General features: G+C 42.5%; 1 protein-coding gene across 2 annotated transcripts; it reads left to right on the top strand.

Moving 5' to 3' along the window:
* Window positions 1-5: 5 nt before the first annotated feature.
* HSF5 (heat shock transcription factor 5) lies at window positions 6-18,379 on the top strand. 2 transcript variants are annotated; one of them, XM_088657999.1, is made up of 6 exons: window positions 6-920; window positions 6,563-6,934; window positions 10,526-10,623; window positions 13,808-14,338; window positions 15,342-15,519; window positions 17,523-18,379. In XM_088657999.1, the coding sequence occupies exons 1-6, from the start codon at window positions 143-145 to the stop codon at window positions 17,591-17,593; spliced, it is 2,028 nt and encodes a 675-aa protein (XP_088514125.1). In that variant the 5' UTR covers window positions 6-142; the 3' UTR covers window positions 17,594-18,379. The 2 variants fall into 2 exon arrangements, with proteins under 2 accessions (XP_088514125.1, XP_088514126.1); XM_088658000.1 differs by having other exon boundaries at window positions 6-998.
* The last annotated feature ends 9 nt before the right edge of the window (window positions 18,380-18,388 follow it).

Below are 18,388 nucleotides of genomic sequence, written 5' to 3'. Positions count from 1 at the left end.
CTCGCGCCGTCCGTTGGGCCGTCCTGAGGCGGGGGCCATGGGGGCAGGAAACGAGTGAAAGGAAAGGGGAAAGAAGGAGGGGTGTCTCGCTCTGAGGTGCGCGCGAGGCCTCGCCGCCCGTTTTTCCCTCCTCAGAAGCGCAATGGAGGACCCGCTGCTATCGGCGGCGCCTATCAACCCCAACAACTTCCCGGCTAAGCTGTGGCGACTGGTGAACAGCCCGCGCTTCCGCTCCATCCGCTGGGACGCCCGCGGCGAAGGGCTCCTCATCGACCAGCCCTTGTTCGAGGCGGAGCTCCTGGGCGCCGGGGGAGGAGGAGGAGCCGGGGGAGGCGCGGCGGCGGCGGCCGTTGGGGGAGGCGGCCCAGGCGGCGATGGAGGCGGCGCTTCGGCCTCGTCGTCGGGCGTCCCCTCAGGGCCGCCCGCGTCCCCGGAGCTCTTCAAGACCACCAACTTCACCAGCTTCATCCGCCAGCTCAACCTGTACGGCTTCCGAAAAGTGGTGCTGGGCCCGCCCGGAGGGGGAGGCGGAGGAGGGTCGGCCTCGTCTTCTTCGGCCTCCTCGGCCTCCTCCTCTTCCCCGGCTTCGTCGTCGTCCTCGGCCCCCGGCGGCCCTTTGCACCATTTCCACAGCCCGCACTTCCGCCGCGACCGACCCGACCTGCTGGTGCACCTCAAGCGCCTGACCAGCGCCAACAAAGCCAAGCTGGCCGCCGGGCTGGAGGTCACCAGCCGCCCGCCCAACCGCTTCCAGCGCCTCCTCAGCACTTCCCTGCACGGCGGGGATGCCCTCCTGGCGCAGCAGCACCAGCACCACCAGCAACACAACAGCCCCGCGGGGCAGGCCGCCGCCGCCGTGGCAGCAGCAGCAGCAGCCTCCGCCGCCGGGGCGGCAGCCAAGAGCAGCGACAACAAGCCCGGTGAGAGAGACGGCGCGACGCAGCAGCAGCAGCTCCTGCAAGACCAGAAGGCTCTTGAGCACGTGCAGAATAACCACAGCCTGCCAAGGGGAAGAGGGGCCGTCGAGAGAGCCTCCAGGGTTCAACCTCACATCCCCAACCACCCACAAAAAGCATTTAGTTTATTGAACAAGGGCAGCAAAAAGCTTTGTGGCACCCTTTTTATGGATCTGTTTAGGCCAGGCATTCCCAATCTTCGGTCCTCCAGATGTTTTGGACTACAATTCCCATCTTCCCCGGCCACTGGTCTTGTTAGCTAGGGATCATGAGAGTTGTAGGCCAAAACATCTGGAGGGCCGCAGTTTGGGGATGCCTGGTTTAGGCAGCAATCCTAGCTCTACTTACCTAGGAGTGAGCTCTGTGGGATTCAGTAGAGCTTACTTCTGAGTAGACATTTAAATTGCTTACAGACTGCTTCAGTAATTAAAATCCCAGTGTCCTGTGCAAAAGAATAAAAAGCATTCAATGCATGTTTTAAAATTCACCAATATAAAATAACAGCGTAAAATAAATTTTTATCTGTCACCAGTAATATATAGGTCAGGTAAATAGAAAAGGCTTAGATGGAACTAAGAAATTTTTAGTATATGTAGTTGGCATGTGCCTTATTTCCAAATATGAATTAGCGAAAGATGAGGCTTAAAATTGAAAAAGGCATAAACATTCTGCTTCAACAGAATCACCAAGTGTTCTCCACAGTTGACAGCTCTATGTGTAGATTACACATGTATATGGTCATACAGGATGGAAGTCCACAGAAGTTCATGTCATAATAAATGTACTAGTCTTTAAGATGCCACAAAACTTGGTCTGCTGCAGAAACAACACACAGTGACCCCCTGGTTCTTAGCAGCCCTTTGAAAGCTGCTGCCACTCAAAATACAGAATTGGACTGTATGTTCATGGCCCCTTACAACAAAATCCACTCATTTTTACATGGAAACTTCTAGTCCCACATAACTCTGTGAATCTGGTTGCAGTTACTCAGTGCTGATGTGGAATGCATATGACAGGCGCGCACCAGAGTTTAGTTCTAGCATTCAGATTTAAGCCCCCTATGAACACCTCCCACAAGTTGAAAGCACCTTGGTACCACCTGTGGACATGGTTCCATTCATACACATACCTCTCCCCAATTTCCTAGGGTATGAAAATAGACCCTGTTGAAATCCATCTAACCTCTTTCCAAGTAATCATGCCATTCACTTCAGTTCTAACATTCTCTGAAACAGCATTTTGCTCCAGATTAAACCTCATCCTCCCGATCTAAAATCACAAAAATGCTTGTTTGAATCTCCCACTGCATCTGTATGTACTGACTGAAAGGGCAGGAGGAAAATCCATTCTGTTCATAGCTGCCAAGTTATCCCTTTTTTACAGGGATTTTCCCTTATGCTGAATAGGCTTCCTCGCGAGAAAAGGGAAAACTTGGCAGCTATGATTCTGTTACCATCTTAAGCTATCCAGCTTCTGAGTACCATAGGAAAGTTCAGATACCTCCACAAGCATCTAATTTATATTAACTAATTTTAAACAAGCAACCTCAGAAAACAAGATCACAGGATTTTCACAAAGTCATACTCCAGAAGTTTTGTGGTGGTAACAGGTGCTCTATTTCCTTCCCTCTCCCACTCCACGTGTTTCAGCTCTGCAATGCCTTAGCTGAGAAGACTCCTCCCACCACAAACTCCATCTACGTTACTGTTGCACTCGTGATAGAGATGTGGGGCAGAATTCTCTTCTATTGCAAATCAGTGCAGAATAACTCCCCCTTCGTGATACTGTCCTATTACATAATCCATATTCTGTAAATTTCAAGTTTGCTTTCCTCAAAAGACCATGGAAAATAAAGAACCTGAGATCCTAGTCAGGGCTATAATTTATTTTAAAAAATTGAGGAGAAACAGGTGGTTAAGTGGACTGAATTTTGCTGCATAGATATGCCCACAAATACATTATCTGCTCCCTACCTTTAGGGCAAGTGTGCACCAGCTCATTTTATACATTAGTTGCTGCTATATACTGCAATTAGCAGTGCAGTTTGTACCTTGTATCATGCGGGGTCCCCCCCCCACAAGAGAAGGTAGAGCACCTCTAAAAAGAAGAATTGACTCCTACAATGCCCCATGAGCAAATCAGGTCTTGCTAAACAAATTGGACCATTTCTTATCCTAGCCATTGTCTCACTCTTCCTCTACTACTTTCCTCAGCACAAGGAATAATTATATTTATTTTTATAGCTGCTACAACTAAGCAACATTCACAAGCCTCTCCTCTTTTGCATACCCAGTAGGGTGCACAAATGACTACACCAGGCATCCCCAAACTGCGGCCCTCCAGATGTTTTGGCCTACAACTCCCATGATCTCTACCTAAGAGGACCAGTGGTCAGGGATGATGGGAATTTTAGTCCAAAACATCTGGAGGGCTGAAGTTTGGGGATGCCTGGACTACACAGTATTTCAAGCCCGAGCCCCAAACCCAAAGAGGATGTGTAGCTGATAGTCCTACTAGGTTAATGAGACGAAAGGAAAGGAAACAGGAGGCAAAACATTCAGTTGGAGATTGTCTTCCCTCCATTTTTAACATAATATACATTTTTATTGATATCTATCCTCCTCTCCCCCCCCCCCCAGCTCAGCCTGAGGAGGAAATGCATAAACTGCTAACCTCTGCAGGGAGATAAAGGCCCACCCTTTAGAAGAGCAGTGCATTTGCCTGAGATATACATCTTATAGACCGGGACTCTTCACACAATACACAATTCCTACACAAATGTCACATCCATACAAGAAAAGCCCACAAATACAATAGAATGTGACAAACAGGAAACTGGTCTATGCAGCACAGTATTGTCTGCGCTGACTGGCAGGGTCTCTCCAGGGTTTCAGGCAAGGAGTCTCTCCCAGCCCCTTCTGGAGATGATGTGTATTGAACCTGGGACCTTTTGCATACCACTGCGCTATGGCCCTTGTTATTTTCATTTTAAACAAATTTATTTAAAACATTAATACTCCACTTATCCTCAGTTTAGTTCAGGGAGGTGAAAAACAATGAATTAAAGCAATGTTAACTGTTGTAACTGGAAATGCTGAAGCAGCAAGTTAAAAAGCAACAGATTGACATTAAAAATATTTTAACTAGAGATCCTATAGGAATTATATAAAAATAAAAATACAAGGACAACTTCTCATGGTCAAAAAACTTTCCTGAAGAGGGTTTTATCCACCAGTAGAAGGCCATTATAAAGCAGGAAAAACTAGCCTTTCAGAGGTAGTTCCAGGGTGTGAGCGCAGCCACTAAAAAGATCCTCTCCCTGGTCACAGCTAAGCAAGCTGGGAACTTTCGGGTGAATACGAGGCTTCTGTAAGCAGGAAGGTTTTTACATGAGAAGGCAGTTGTTCAGAAATCCTGGTCCTAAATCATGAACAGCTTTAATTGTCATCACCAGCACATTGATTTGGGTCCAGAAATAAATTGGAGGCCAATGCAATTGTTTCAGTAAAGGATTTATGCCATTGGTAGGGAAACTAAGGCCCAGGGGCCATATCCAGCCCAATTGCCTTCTCAATCCGGCCCGTGGACAGTCCGGGAATCAGTGTGTTTCTCATGAGTAGAATGTGTCCTTTTATTTAAAATGCATCTCTGGGTTATTTGTGGGGCCTGCCTGGTGTTTTTACATGAGTAGAATATGTGCTTTTATTTAAAATGCATCTCTGGGTTATTTGTGAGGCATAGGAATTTGTTCATTTCCCCTCCCCCTCCCCAAATAGTCCGGCCCCCCACAAGGTCTGAGGGACAGTGGACCGGCCCCCTGCTGAAAAAGTTTGCGGGCCCCTGATTTATGCCCTCCTAACAGATGCAATCCCCTTGCACCCACCCCGGTTAACAACCTGGCCACAGACTTATGGTAGTTTCCATGCACTTCTCAAAGGCAGCTCAAATAATCTAGACATGATATAAGTAAGGTATATGTCACCATGGCCAGCTCTGCAGTATCAGCTGACAGTAATTTACCTATGGTTTAGACTACTATAATGTACTTTGTTCCCTTTGAAATAAGTTTGGAAACTCTGGTTAGTTTTAAAAAACCAAACAGCTGTGAGTCTGCTAACTGGGAGAGGGCTCTGCCTCACGAGACTGAAGGTCTATCTAGTCCAGCATCCTGTTCTCACAGTGGCCTACCAAATGCCTTTAAGAAGCCCACAAGCAGAAGATGAGTGCAACAGCACTTTATTGATTTGTGATTCCCTGGCAGCCAGCAGTTGGTATTCAGGGACATACGTACCCTGAATGGCCTGGTCTGTTTCTGGACCCAGCTCTGCATACTGGTGCTTACCTTTAGAGCCCTTCAGGGTTTGAGACTAGAATTCCTGAAAGAGCACCTATTTTCACACAGATCTGGCCATACACCGAGATCATCCTTGGAAGTCCTTCCCTGTAAATATAATAATAATAATAATAATAATAATAATAATAATAATAATAATAATAATAATAGCAGCAAGTGGCAACCAGAAAAAGGGAAGATGATGTCCCATTTCCAAGGTATGCATGCTAGAGACGCTCTCCTGGCTTTCCACACTGATGCTGTTTAAGCATTAGTTAAAGCTCTTTCTTAGTTATTTTAATTGTGAATATTAATTTTTGGTTAAAACAAAATAAAAAAATACTTCCAGTAGCACCTTAGAGACCAACTAAGTTTGTCATAGGTATGAGCTTTCGTGTGCATGCACACTTCTTCAGATAAGTGAATTTTTGGTTAGTTTTTTATTTGCTCTTCTGTTGCTTTTAGATTTTATTGTGTTTTTATTTCTTTATTTTAAAATTTAATAACAATAGTTTGTATATTTGTTATAAACTTCCCTGAGATCTTTTTGGGCTGCAGGATTCAAATACCTTAATATATAAAGGAAAACTGTGTCCAGTTTCAATTTGCACATATAATTCAAAAGAGTTTGCAACACTGATGTAGCAGTAAAGTCAGGCTATTGCCATCATGGTCCTGCCTGCCATCTAAATGGCATCTTCTGATTCTGAACTGGAAATTCAGGCTCTAAATTCAGGCTCTAAAGTTTAAACTTTGTAGTGAGATCCTGGGCATAGTTTGATGCGAAAATTGGAAGGGCTCACAGTTAAATCCTGGATCAGGGCTGTACATATGGATGGACAAATACGTCAATTTCAGTTTCTCTGGTTCCTCATTTTTCCAATCTTAAATCCAGTTCACATTTCTGCAGCAATTTTTTTTTATAATCCTCAAGAAAATGTGTCAGCTGTTAATGTGAATTTCTCATAATAAGCACATTTCTGCATGCAGTTTTGACTATTTTTTGCAAGCAGTTTCCCAGGTGCAGAATATGTTTTTTGTATGTTATTTTCAGTAATATATGCATTTTTGTGCACACTTTCCCCAAACTCAGCAAATACAATAGAGATAAAAATCATGAAGACATTTAAATCAGAAATAACTTAAAATTCTTGCTGAAATAAAAAAAAGTCTTGCTCTCTGTAATATTTTAATTATAGCTAATATTGAGGTAGCTACTGTTTTATGCTTTTCATTAATTCAGTGAATACTTTCTTTCCCTCTCCCTATGCAGCACCACTGACTTTAGGACAGTTTCACCGGTCTTTTCGGCGAGATAATTTATCTCCATACTCATACCTGTCACCATCATCTCACAACCAAAATACCTTCCCACTCAAAGGTTCAGAACGGACTCCTCTTCCTCCAAGAACATGGCAGAACTCCCTTGGGATGCTCCCAGGGCAGGTGGAAACATCAACTTTTTCTGACAAAGGAGTTCCATTTCCTGTGCTCCAGAGGTTTCCAACTGAGGTAACTTACACTCTGCAGCCCAGCGCTACCTCAGTGCACATTCAGCAAGGACCACAGACGATTGCTGCATCATCCCAGAAGTATACCAGTTACGCAGCTTCAGCACCATACTCCCAAGCTTACTACCCAACAGGTAACATGATCTAGGTATTTCAGAAAACAACAACATACAAGTGTGCTTTAATGCAGGGTGGGCAGAAAGCAGGTGATAGATAAAGGGATTATTCAGAATAGATTGGGAAGAATTTCTGACTCCCAGTTGTTTAACAATACGTAGTGTTAACAGTAGCAATAACAGACCGCTGCCCCCCTCACCTAAAAAAAAAGGGGGGGGAGAAAAAGGCTGTTAGAAACTCTGATCTGTAGTAATTCAGATATAGAATGATATTTACGTAGGGTATTCAAGTGTAGGGCTCATGGATTATAGGGTAGACCATTTACTCTGCCCCATGGGCCACTATTTTGAATCTGGCTTCCTTCACAATTTTGTACCTTTAGCCAGTTGCAGGACATTAATTTGGTGGATTTCTCATCAAAGTAAATTCCACAGGCCTAATGTCTGTCCTGGATGAATCTATATTATATATAGTGGAAAGAAGGAAATGAAAATAAAGTAAATCCAAAACAAACCCTAAACAAATGCTTGAATTTTTTTCAAAAGATATGTCCCGTTTGAACAGTGCTTGGCCCTTTATACAAGACTTATATCACTGCAATTGAACACTGATTACAGGAGCGTTAAGTATGCTTTCTCTGTATTAAACTGGTCTGGTTATTTAGTATTGGACTGGCGTTAGTTAAAAGGCACAGGTCATTGTGGATTATTTTTTATTTCATAGTCCCATCCACTCTCCTCGTTACATATTTTGGAAGGAAACTTGTGACACTGTTGTAGGGCATTTAGTGTGGAATCACCATTCCTCATTTTCTATTTTTTTGCAGTCCATCCACACAACATTGTTACCAATCTTCTTATTTTCCTGGAGGCTTTTCGAAAAATGGTTCATAGTGCTCCTTTTCCATCTTTTCAAAAGGTGTGGTTTAATTGCTTATAGTGGGCAGAGGAATCTATCACCATTTTTCATATCTGCTGCAATTGTTTTCTGGTGTGTGGGTTGGGAACGCTGTATTGGTGCTACTTTCCCAGCAGGGAGACAAACTTCAACTGATCAATGTTACTGGATGTATTCAGAACTTACCATAATGACACACAACCAGATTCAGAAGAAGGAATATATAAAGCGAAGTGGCCTCTGAAATACAGTGGACATTATGTGAATGACGCTGTGCATATACAATATAATATGTTACATATGGGCAGAGAGACAAAAGTATGAACTTAACAAAAATATCACAACAGAAGGACAGGAAAAATTAGATACTCTAAACAAGTGTATGCCCACTAAGGAACAGGCTTGGCTTATGGCTCTTCCTTTGTTCACCTGAAAATTATGTTGCAATACTTCCCATCTTTGCCCCCCATTGTTTAATTCATTCATTCAATAATGGGGGGAAAGTTTGTATGCACAGATCAGCTCTTGTGGGAACAAAAAAAGGATGCTGCACTGGGAAGAGATTCATCTGCTAATTGGAAGCATACATGCAGAACAATCTGGCTTACACATCCTTCTCCTGCAGGCTTGTTTGGAGGAGTCCCAAGAAGAGCAGCAGGTACACAGCCGTCTCTTCTTGTGGCTTCCTCGGTAAGAGTGGGTTTTTAGGTTTTATCTGTCCCAACCATTAATGGAGCCAGGTTGGGACAGATAGATCTGACCTATTGGGACACAATTTATTGTAGAAATGTTGTGCAAACCAGCCCTGAGTCTGGTTAATCATCTTGGGCTTGGAAGCTGTTTTCCTGGGTCATATAGAGAAGTAACCCCCATGGGGTCTTTTTTGCCAATATTCAGAGCATGGTGCTTGGACTATCTACATGAGGTTTTACCTGCCGCAGGCACCTCTAGCCTAAATTAATTACTTGCCTCTTCTTTATAGTCTGCCATGCCAGCAGTGAACTTTATAGTCTGCCATGCCAGCAGTGACCTGATTTCATTTTAGTTTGGATGAGACATGCAGTTCTTTAAATTTTAGAGCTTTTGTTTACAACACAATAAGTTTGCAATTGCCACTCATTTGTTGGGCGAGTATGGATCCTGATATATCTTGAGGATTTTTCTGGTCCTAGTTAGAGTAGTAGAAAAATGTAATTCCCCCTTGAGCTGGTACCACACTTATAAAATACAACAGAGCTCTTCCACATTTGCTTGTACAGTACAAAGCTTACATGGAGGCTAGACTATATCAAGTCTTCATTGATCATGAGTTCTGATTTTGCAGAGAGGCTATACAACATTGAAAATTCATTTTGATCTGCTTGTGAGGTGTTGCCTGTTAAACCTGTGTTCATCCCACACATTTTCCCATCACTTTTCCAACTGCAAAAAGTCAGCTTTATTTTTTTTTAAAGTGGATTTCTCTCACTGGGGAAACAGAGCCCTTTAATCCACTTTACTTGTGCAAACCTAAATTTCCTGCTATGTGCTTGAATCCCTTCAGAAAACTAACAGTTTGGAGGTGACCCAAGAACCACACCAGCCTCACTGGAGCAGGAGCAGGCATCAGAGGCCCCTTCCCACAGGGCAGTTGCTGCAATTTGGCAACCAACTTATGTTCACAAGTGCTGTTAGCCACCTTGAGGACACTAGTGAAAAAGCAACTAAAAAAATAATACATGAGCGCAGCGTGGAATTTATTTATTTAACAAAATTCATGTAAAACCAAAGAAACATCAAAGTGGTTTACAAAAAAGTGGAATACGGTTGCATGATTGTTATATATCTTTTAAAGTATGCTTTGTAAGATCACTGCGAAAAGCAGTACAAATCCATACTCATCCCACTGACTGAAGTTCTAAATAAGTTTTATCATTTATGTTCATGTATGGACCCAGGTGGCGCTGTGGTTAAACCACTGAGCCTAGGGCTTGCTGATCAGAAGGTCGGCGGTTCGAATCCCTGTGACGGGGTGAGCTCCCGTTGCTTGGTCCCAGCTCCTGCCAACCTAGCAGTTCGAAAGCACGTCAAAGTGCAAGTAGATAAATAGGAACCGCTACAGCGGGAAGGTAAACGGCGTTTCCATGTGCTGCTCTGGTTTGCCAGAAGTGGCTTTGTCAGGCTGGCCACATGACCTGGAAGCTATACGCCGGCTCCCTCGGCCAATAATGCGAGATGAGCGCGCAACCCCAGAGTCGGTCACGACTGGACCTAATGGTCAGGGGTCCCTTTACCTTTATGGTGTGAATGTCTTCTAAATTAAGGAAAAAAACTGGAAACAAAATAAGATAGACATTTATTCATATGTAAAAATCTAGACATTGTTCAGCAGGACCATATACTTTAAAGTAGAGCATGGGATTTTAAAAACGAAAATAGTAACAAACATCCGCAAAGCTATTCTCTCTTCTGGCAAGAGTACCCTGCTATTTTTGAAACCCTGTGTTTTTGCTTTCTATGTACGTCTTTGCCAAGCCATGCATTCCTCCTCTTTAATACCTCTCTGAAACCAGGCTCTTCCTTCTCCATTATGTGCAGATAGAATATTGCATTTTTGTGCTAGTTTGGAGCTAGTAGAACTATAGTATGTATTTAAAAATACAATCCAGAGAGGTTTCTTAATGGTTGGGAAAGTTTATTATTATTATTTTACCTTTTCTTCCCTTTTCCAGCTGTATTACAGTGTTGCTCTCCACCTACCCACATGGATCCCTTAAGTGGCTGTGCTAGTCCTACTGCCTCAACCTATACACACTGCAGTTATTTTCAGGTGAGTCAAATAAGCAAGTACATTGGCCATGATCTAATGAGCCACTTTAGGCATACCTAATGCAATATTTGACTTTGAAGAGCAGACTCTTTTGATGTGCACATCGCAAACTGTTTTTGAAGCTCTCCTCTGTTTCAAAAGTGGATTGCTATATGCCAGAGAGGAGCTGCAGATTGAGAAACACAAAACCAAAGCTTCTTTGGTCATGCAGAACAAATTGAACATGTTTTTGTATCATAGCCCATGTATCAAGAGAGTTTCATTCTAGTTCGCTACTTCGGCTACAGTACATATCAATGCATAAGAAGCGTTGTTTTGCAAAATTGAAAAATAAATGGAAAGAAAACAATTCATATAATCATAGAGCTGGAAGGGACAGTAGTAGGTTATCAAGTCAATGTAAGATCTGCAATGGAAGAGACAACTACAGCATCCTTGACAGACGTCCATCCAGTCTCTGCTTAAATAATTCGTAAATGAAAGAATAGGGTGTGAACTCTTTACATTGTTTTGGAGCCAAATGGATTGATATAAACAAGTACTCATAAATAACTAAGTTTCAAAGAGAATCAAAATTACTTTTCCTTTTAAAATCATTTTCTTCAGCGCAGAAAACAATCCTTTCCATCTGATGTGTTAATGGTATCGAAATAAAACATTTTTGTTTTTAATGAACATCAAAAATGCAGCAGCTCAGTGGTAGAACACTTCATTGAAAAGTTATCAGGTTCAGGGCTTCCGGTTGACCACGCCATCTTGCTCAGACGGGGGTCCGCACAGCGGAGCGGACCTCGGCGCTTCAGAGGTGGAGGGAATCGTTCCAGCGAAACGAAACCTCCTTAAAAGCCCCAAATCGTGCTTTTTGGGGACAGATTTTGCCTGGCGGCGCCAAAAGCGGGCTCTCTCCTCCCCGGATCGGCTTTGTTTAAGCCCCCGAGAGCGAGGAGGTGAACCGCGGCGGACAGGCTGACATTGCTGCTCTGAGAGTGCGAAGCTGCGAGTCTGGGAAGTGGAGGTGGCCAATTCTTCAAAGAACATTCAGCAAATGAATAGACTGTGAGTAATTTGGATTCTTTGGAATGTAAATTAAGGCAACAATTTGGACCTGGGAGAGAGGGGAAAAGAGGAAGCCACCCCCCCCCACGGTAACATAAGAGACAGTAAACAGAAACCCGAAGCCGTAAACAGAAGATTTTAACTTAAAAGGATTCCTCAAAGGCATCAAAGAGAATCTCCCCTAAATGCAGGGTAAAAGGGGAGAGAGACTGTTGTGATTGACTAAGAAAGACCTTTCTTTTTCTCGGGAGCCGGCAGCCCAGAAAACCCAGTGAGCTGACCAGGATTTATAGTTAAATTTTATTTCTATATTTATCTCTGGACTTTTTGGGATTTTTTTTTTTGGTTTATATGCTTTTGAAATGTGAGTTCGAACTTTATTTTTAAGAATGCAGCCAGCTTGTTAAAATGGAGTCGAGAAAATAGACTGCGATCATATTCCACCCCATGTGACAAGTTTTGACCTTGACAGGACTGAACTATGTCAACAAAAAGGTACCCGCCTGAGTTTCAGCGGACTGTTTTGACCTTAATGTGGGAAACAAGAATAGAACTATGTCAAGAGGAGACACAACGGCTAGTGTTACAGCAACAATTCCAGATTGTGATGACAGAATATGATTTCCTAGAAGATGAAGCTTTTGAAACTGAAGAAGATGAATGTGAGAATGACAATGATGACGACTGTGATGATTTAACACAAAATGAAGCCCATCACGAAAAAAATGATGATTTTACTCTACAAAAAGTTGGATGGAGTGCCTCCCCTTCGAGGGGGGCACGACTGGATTTACTGGAACTCCAGAATGACCACAGGGAAGAAGGAAAAATTAAGCAGAGAAGAGAAGAAGCTCAGGGGTCTGATATGGAGGCCTGGATGGCAAAAGACTGCAAACAGGGGGTGGGGTGAAGGGAAAGTGAAGTGGTGATTGTAAGGATGGGTTAATAGGACTATAACTGGACTGCTGACTATGGAACTTGCTGGATTGGAGGGGTGGAGCAGGTACTCGGGGGGAGTAAGGTTAGTTTGGGAATAGTTATAGGTTTAAAAAGTGAATTGATTCTGGAAAAAGGTGAAAATATGGAGGCCTATAGAGGGGTAAAAACTAGGCACGGGAAGAAAAAATGGGAGTTTGATTTCTCAGTGATTGGATAATAGGCGAAAATGATAATAGTTTAAAAGTGGTATAAGATATAAAGGTGTATGTTATAAAATATGAACTATGAAACTGTTGAAGATGATAAATAAGGGAGGAAAACCGGGGAAGGGTGGGAGGGTGGGGAAGCCCACAAAATATGGTTTAACAATTATGAATTTAACAATTATGATGAATTTTTTTTTTTTGTCTTTTTTCCTTTTTGTCTTTTTTTTTCCTCTTCTCTTTTTTCTCTTTTTCTCTTTTTGTATTTTCTTTTTTTTTTTGGTATGACAATAGATGGTTGGATGGATGAACTCCTGCGTACTGCCCTGGTTCACTGGAGCTCCCTGGTGGCAGGGGGGGGCTTGGGGGGCAGGGGAGGGGGAGGAGGACAGAAACCCAATCATAAAATGGACCACTTCTGACTGATCACCTGCGTGGGATACTTCTGTGGCAGGGGAGGACCCATGGAGGGGGGTGGGAAGAAGGTGGAAAAGGTGTTTATGTATGTACCATCTTTTGTAATTTGTAAAAACCAATAAAAATTATGTTAAAAAAAAAAAAAAAAAAAAAGTTATCAGGTTCAATCCCCAGCTTCTCTAGCTAAATCTTTGTAAATCATCATCATCATCTAGAATGCACCAGGGTATCTGACATAGTATTAGAAGCTTTCCATGTTCATATGTTCCTAACCCAAAATGCATTAATAATGCTTCATGCCCCTTGTCTTCTCCATACTTACAAATTACACCTTATTAGACAAGGCTTATTGTTCATTTGGTTGGTCAAATGGAAGTGTTTGAAGTATTAAGCCAAACCAGAATGATAATGTTAACGTGGTTTTAATGCATGTTTGTATGTGATTTGGTGGCATTTAACATTGTTTGTGAAGGGTCCAGTTGACATTGTTGAAAGAGCATAATGTATATGCCAAAAACAAATACAGTAGATAAATGGAATAAATATATTTGTTGCTTTTACCTTGCCAGAACCCACCAATGCAATCTTCATACCCTGTTGAATTTCTGCCTTCTAACTGGTCCTGCAACACCTCTGATGAAAACAAGAAGACAGAAGTAAACTTGGAGGCTGTCTTCCAGATTGTAGATGAGATGCATTCATCCCCCAAGTTGGAAATGGTGAAGGTGGAACCAGTGGAGAGCCAGTGTCCAACTTCACAGCCAAACCGAGGCCAGCAGTTGCTAGTTAATCCAGGGAACAGTGATGCACCTTCTTCAGGCCAAGCTAGCCACCTAGAACCTCTGACACCTGTGGGCTCAGATATTACATCCTTTGTGGTGGAATCAGAGCAAGCTATAGCATGTTCCTTGCCACAGTCTCCTGAGTTTATTTATACTATCCACACCACTGAACCAGTGGAGAATACTGCAGCACAAATAGTGCAGCAGCCTGCAGCCACACAGCCAACACCAGCAAAGCTGAAAGAACAGCTGAACCAATCTTCAACACAGTCTTCCATGGTGTTTGTACAGGAGGAACTTCCCTTCAGTCAGCCGCAGGTATGGTGTAATGCAGTGCAAAGGTGTACCACATTCTGCAGTGATAACCTAGCCTGAATATTTTTATGTGACAAACCAATATTAATAATAATAATAATAATAATAATAATAATAATAATAATAATAATAATTTATTATTTATACCCCACCCATCTGGCCGGGTTCCCCCAGCCACTCTGGGCGGCTTCCAACAAAACACTAAAATACAAAATTCCATCAAACATTAAAAGCTTCCCTAAACAGGGCTGCCTTGAGATGCCTTCTAAAGGTCTGGTAATTGTTGTTCTCTTTGACCTCTGGTGGGAGGGCATTCCACAGGGTGGGCGCCACTACCGAGAAGGCCCTCTGCCTGGTTCCCTGTAACTTGGCTTCTCGTAGCGCGGGAACCGCCAGAAGGCCCTTGGAGCTGGACCTCAGTTTATTACTACCAATATAACTTATATCTACAGCATTGTTCATTTTCCAAAGTTATAAACATAAACATTCCATATTGCATGTCACATTGACTATTTAGATCAGGCACCCCCAAACTTTGGCCCTCCAGATGTTTGGACTACAATTCCCATCATCCCAAACCACTGGTCCTGTTAGCTAGGGATCATGGGAGTTGTAGGCCAAAACATCTGGAGGGCCGCAGTTTGGGGATGCCTGATTTAGATCACTGTATAGGTTTTGCCGAGAGACGTAATGCAGAAAGCTAGTGTGGTACAGTGGTTAAGTGGGCTAAGACTGGGGAGACTTAAGTTCAATTCCCCACTCATCCAGAAAGCTCTCACTGGTTGACCTTGAGACAATCCTTTTCTCTTAGTCCAATCTCACTCACAAAATTCTGAGTACATATAAGATAGGGTGTAGAGAAAACCCTAGTCACTTTCTTGGTCTCCTTAAAGTAAGGGCAGGAGATACATGTTTCAAATAAATAATATGGTGTAATCTTCAAGGGACTGTTAAAAGGACATTTATGTTAACACTTCATGGGGATTTTTTTGTGCGTTTTTTAAAGGAGGATCCCAGTATCAAGTGTCAGACAAATCCATCAGAGACAGTTGTGTCTTCAGAGCAGATAGGATTCCTCCTTTCGGAGGTGGGTCCTCTCAGCAAATGTGCCAAAGATTCAGTTTCATCCATCCAAACCAAATGCAGAGAAAGAAGGAGCAGTTCACAGAAGGGCAAATCCCCTGGTAAGAATGGCAGGTTTTAAGGATTTGTTGAAACAAATGTATTGTTTTGTGACACCCCAATCTCTGAGCTGTGTGAAATTCCTGGGTTTCCAGGTGCTTACCCAGGGGTCGTGCTTTCTTTTGGGAATGAGGCACAGCAGAGACTGAAGTGTCTTTATGATATATGGTTTATTTACACATACTGTATATACAACCAGAGCCCACAATGGAAGGGTTAACAGTATTAGCACCCCAAGAGGTTTTTGTTTCTCCCATAGCCACAGGCTTGGATTCAAACAGACATCAAACATTGCTTTTGACTCTCTTTCTAGCTTGCTGCTTTTCTTGTAGGTCACACCCCTCCTAAACTCTAAATTCTGGATTTATCTGTTGAGGGAGGGGCCCCCAAACATTTGTGTCTCCCCCGAAGCCCCGAAGCCCCCTTAAGCCTGTTTAATAGCTCATCACCCAGGCCATCACCTCACAGGAAGCTAGCTTGGCTTGATTAGATTTAAACACTTGATGGATATAGGGATTAATGGGATCTGGTACCCATAAACTCAAAGCAGTATTTATACTGAATGCTAGGAATGTGTACTAGCTATAAGATTTGACTGTTGCTTTGTGTCCCTCAGGACTGAATTAGATTTGTTAAAAATGAGGGTGTTGTGTTCTCCACATTCACTATAACGTCACCTCTAAAAATGGCTATACCTTTCCCCCTGTTTTCATAGAACCGAATAAAATTTGCAGGCATAGCAAATCATCCAGGGGTTTTGTGCAAACCACCTTTAAACTTTGATTTTTTAAAACAAAGGGAAAGTCTAAATTTTCATTTTCTGCCATAGTAGAATGCAATTTGCAGGTATGGTCACCCCTTCTGAGGGAATGGAGCCTGCCTAATTTCACAATGATGGCTGTAGTGATTCTCCTGCAAGGACAGAATTTACCATTTTGGGGCCGGTACATAGGGGATAGAATGAGGTGGTGGTGGAAGAAAGAGCATAGATCCCTAGGAATGGGGTGGGCAAAATGTATCACACCCCAGCAAGGGCTCAGTGTTAAATATGGTTAGTGCTAACAAGAGTTTATTCATAATCAAGGTGTGAAGTTGGTTAATAATCCTGGTTAGACAATGCATCCTGATTAACCTTCGTTCTAGTGTAACCTTTAACAGTGATCAGAGTGACTGAGGAAGACATTAAACATGAGAGGCGAGCAGGTAGGGGAGGGGGTGTAGGATCTGCTGACCTGCTGCTGATCTCTGGACAGTGATTAAGGGACATAGTTAAATCTCTGTTTGCCCTGTCAGTAATACATTTTTAACATGAATCACATTGTAGATGAGTAGGGCAGAACTACATGTTACATTACACTCTTGTGTTATGAAATCCTGATCCTTTGCAGAGCAAACCCTGAAAGGTGTGCACTGCACTAGACAAGAGTTTGGCGAAAAGGAAGAGCTCCATCATTCTCTGGGACTCTGTTCCTACAGAAGTTGTTGTTTAATTTATGAATCACCTTTTGCAAGTGTTTCAAGGCAGTTAACAAATATGCCATAAATACTGCTAAACAAATTTAAACCACACAAAACAACTAAATAAAGATTTTTAAATAATACAAACTGGACACCTAAGACTGAGACCTTTTCATTCAGAAACAAAAATATCTTGAAGTGCTTCTAGAATGTACAGACCCTGCGTACCTCTTGTGTGCTGTTCCACAGAACGGGCAGCCACCCTGAAAGCCCTGCTCTAAGTTACTTCTGAGTGGGCTGGCTGGATAGCTGAGCTGGTTAGAGTGTAGGCTTCTGTTACTGCTGCCAGTGCTCTGAAACCATTTTTAATTTACTGACACGGGGCTTGAACCTCCCAAGGATAAAGGCAGGTATTGGTGGGTGAGTTTCATGTGGAAAGTAACTGGCAAGGGAAGGCCTGAGCACTCATTTCTGCCTCTTAAGATGTAGTATGCATTTCCAGTGCCCTCCAAAGCAGATACTGAATTGCCCTTTCCATTCCTCCTAGATCTACATCTGCTAGTGGATGTGGCTTGCAAACAAGAACATTTTCCAAAGGAAGAAGAATTAAGGGAGTGAGAACTTGGTGGAAAGTGTGTGCAAATGCTGAGTAGTGGCCAGCTGGGGAAGAGCAGTGCCTTTCACTCCAAAAGGACTTTTGATACTTTTCCTTCGTTATTAACAAAACACTCTCCTTATCTGGTCATTTTTGTTTCACATGTAAATAGTCCCGTCATTGTTTTTATTATACCTCTTTCATAGGTTTAAATATTTTTTCTGGTCAATTTCTCCTGATTTATTTGCCCAAACTCTTTAAAAGTAGAAAACATGGTCTTTTGATAAACAGGAAAATTTAACATCCTCAGGGAGCTGTTCCAGTTGCAGAATGTTCTTTGTTTTGCACTGGAATGTCTACACTATGTTGTAGCAAACAGCAGCAGCAACACCTCCCACCCCTTAGGACTGTTTAAAATTCATTTGGAGAGCATTTAAAGGTGGAGGGTTTTCCAAAATGAACAGAACTCAAAGGAACTTGAGGTCTCAAAATCTGAGGTCCAAATCAGTCATTAATTCTAGAAAGGCATGCTCAGAATGATGAGTTCATATTCTAGGTGATTGCACAGGAAGTTTTCTTCTTTTTTGTATTTGTTCCTTTTCAACAGCAAATATTATCTTGTCTAAGAGAACAGCTGCTGCATATTTTATGTTAATGGAGCATTCTTGGGTTTTAATAATTTCCTCATTCTAGAGGCACTTTATAATAATTAGTTAAGGCAATTGTTGTTTTACCATATTGCTTTGTTTAAATATATCTTCTCAGGCTATTTCAACTTGTTTAATATAATTATATTTATTGATAATATATGTTAAAGA

Source organism: Zootoca vivipara, chromosome 14 (assembly GCF_965207765.1).
Source record: "Zootoca vivipara chromosome 14, rZooViv2.hap1.1, whole genome shotgun sequence".
NCBI lineage: Eukaryota > Metazoa > Chordata > Lepidosauria > Squamata > Lacertidae > Zootoca > Zootoca vivipara.
The sequence above is the reverse complement of the archived record's forward strand: the minus strand, read 5'-3'. Positions and strand labels throughout refer to the sequence as shown.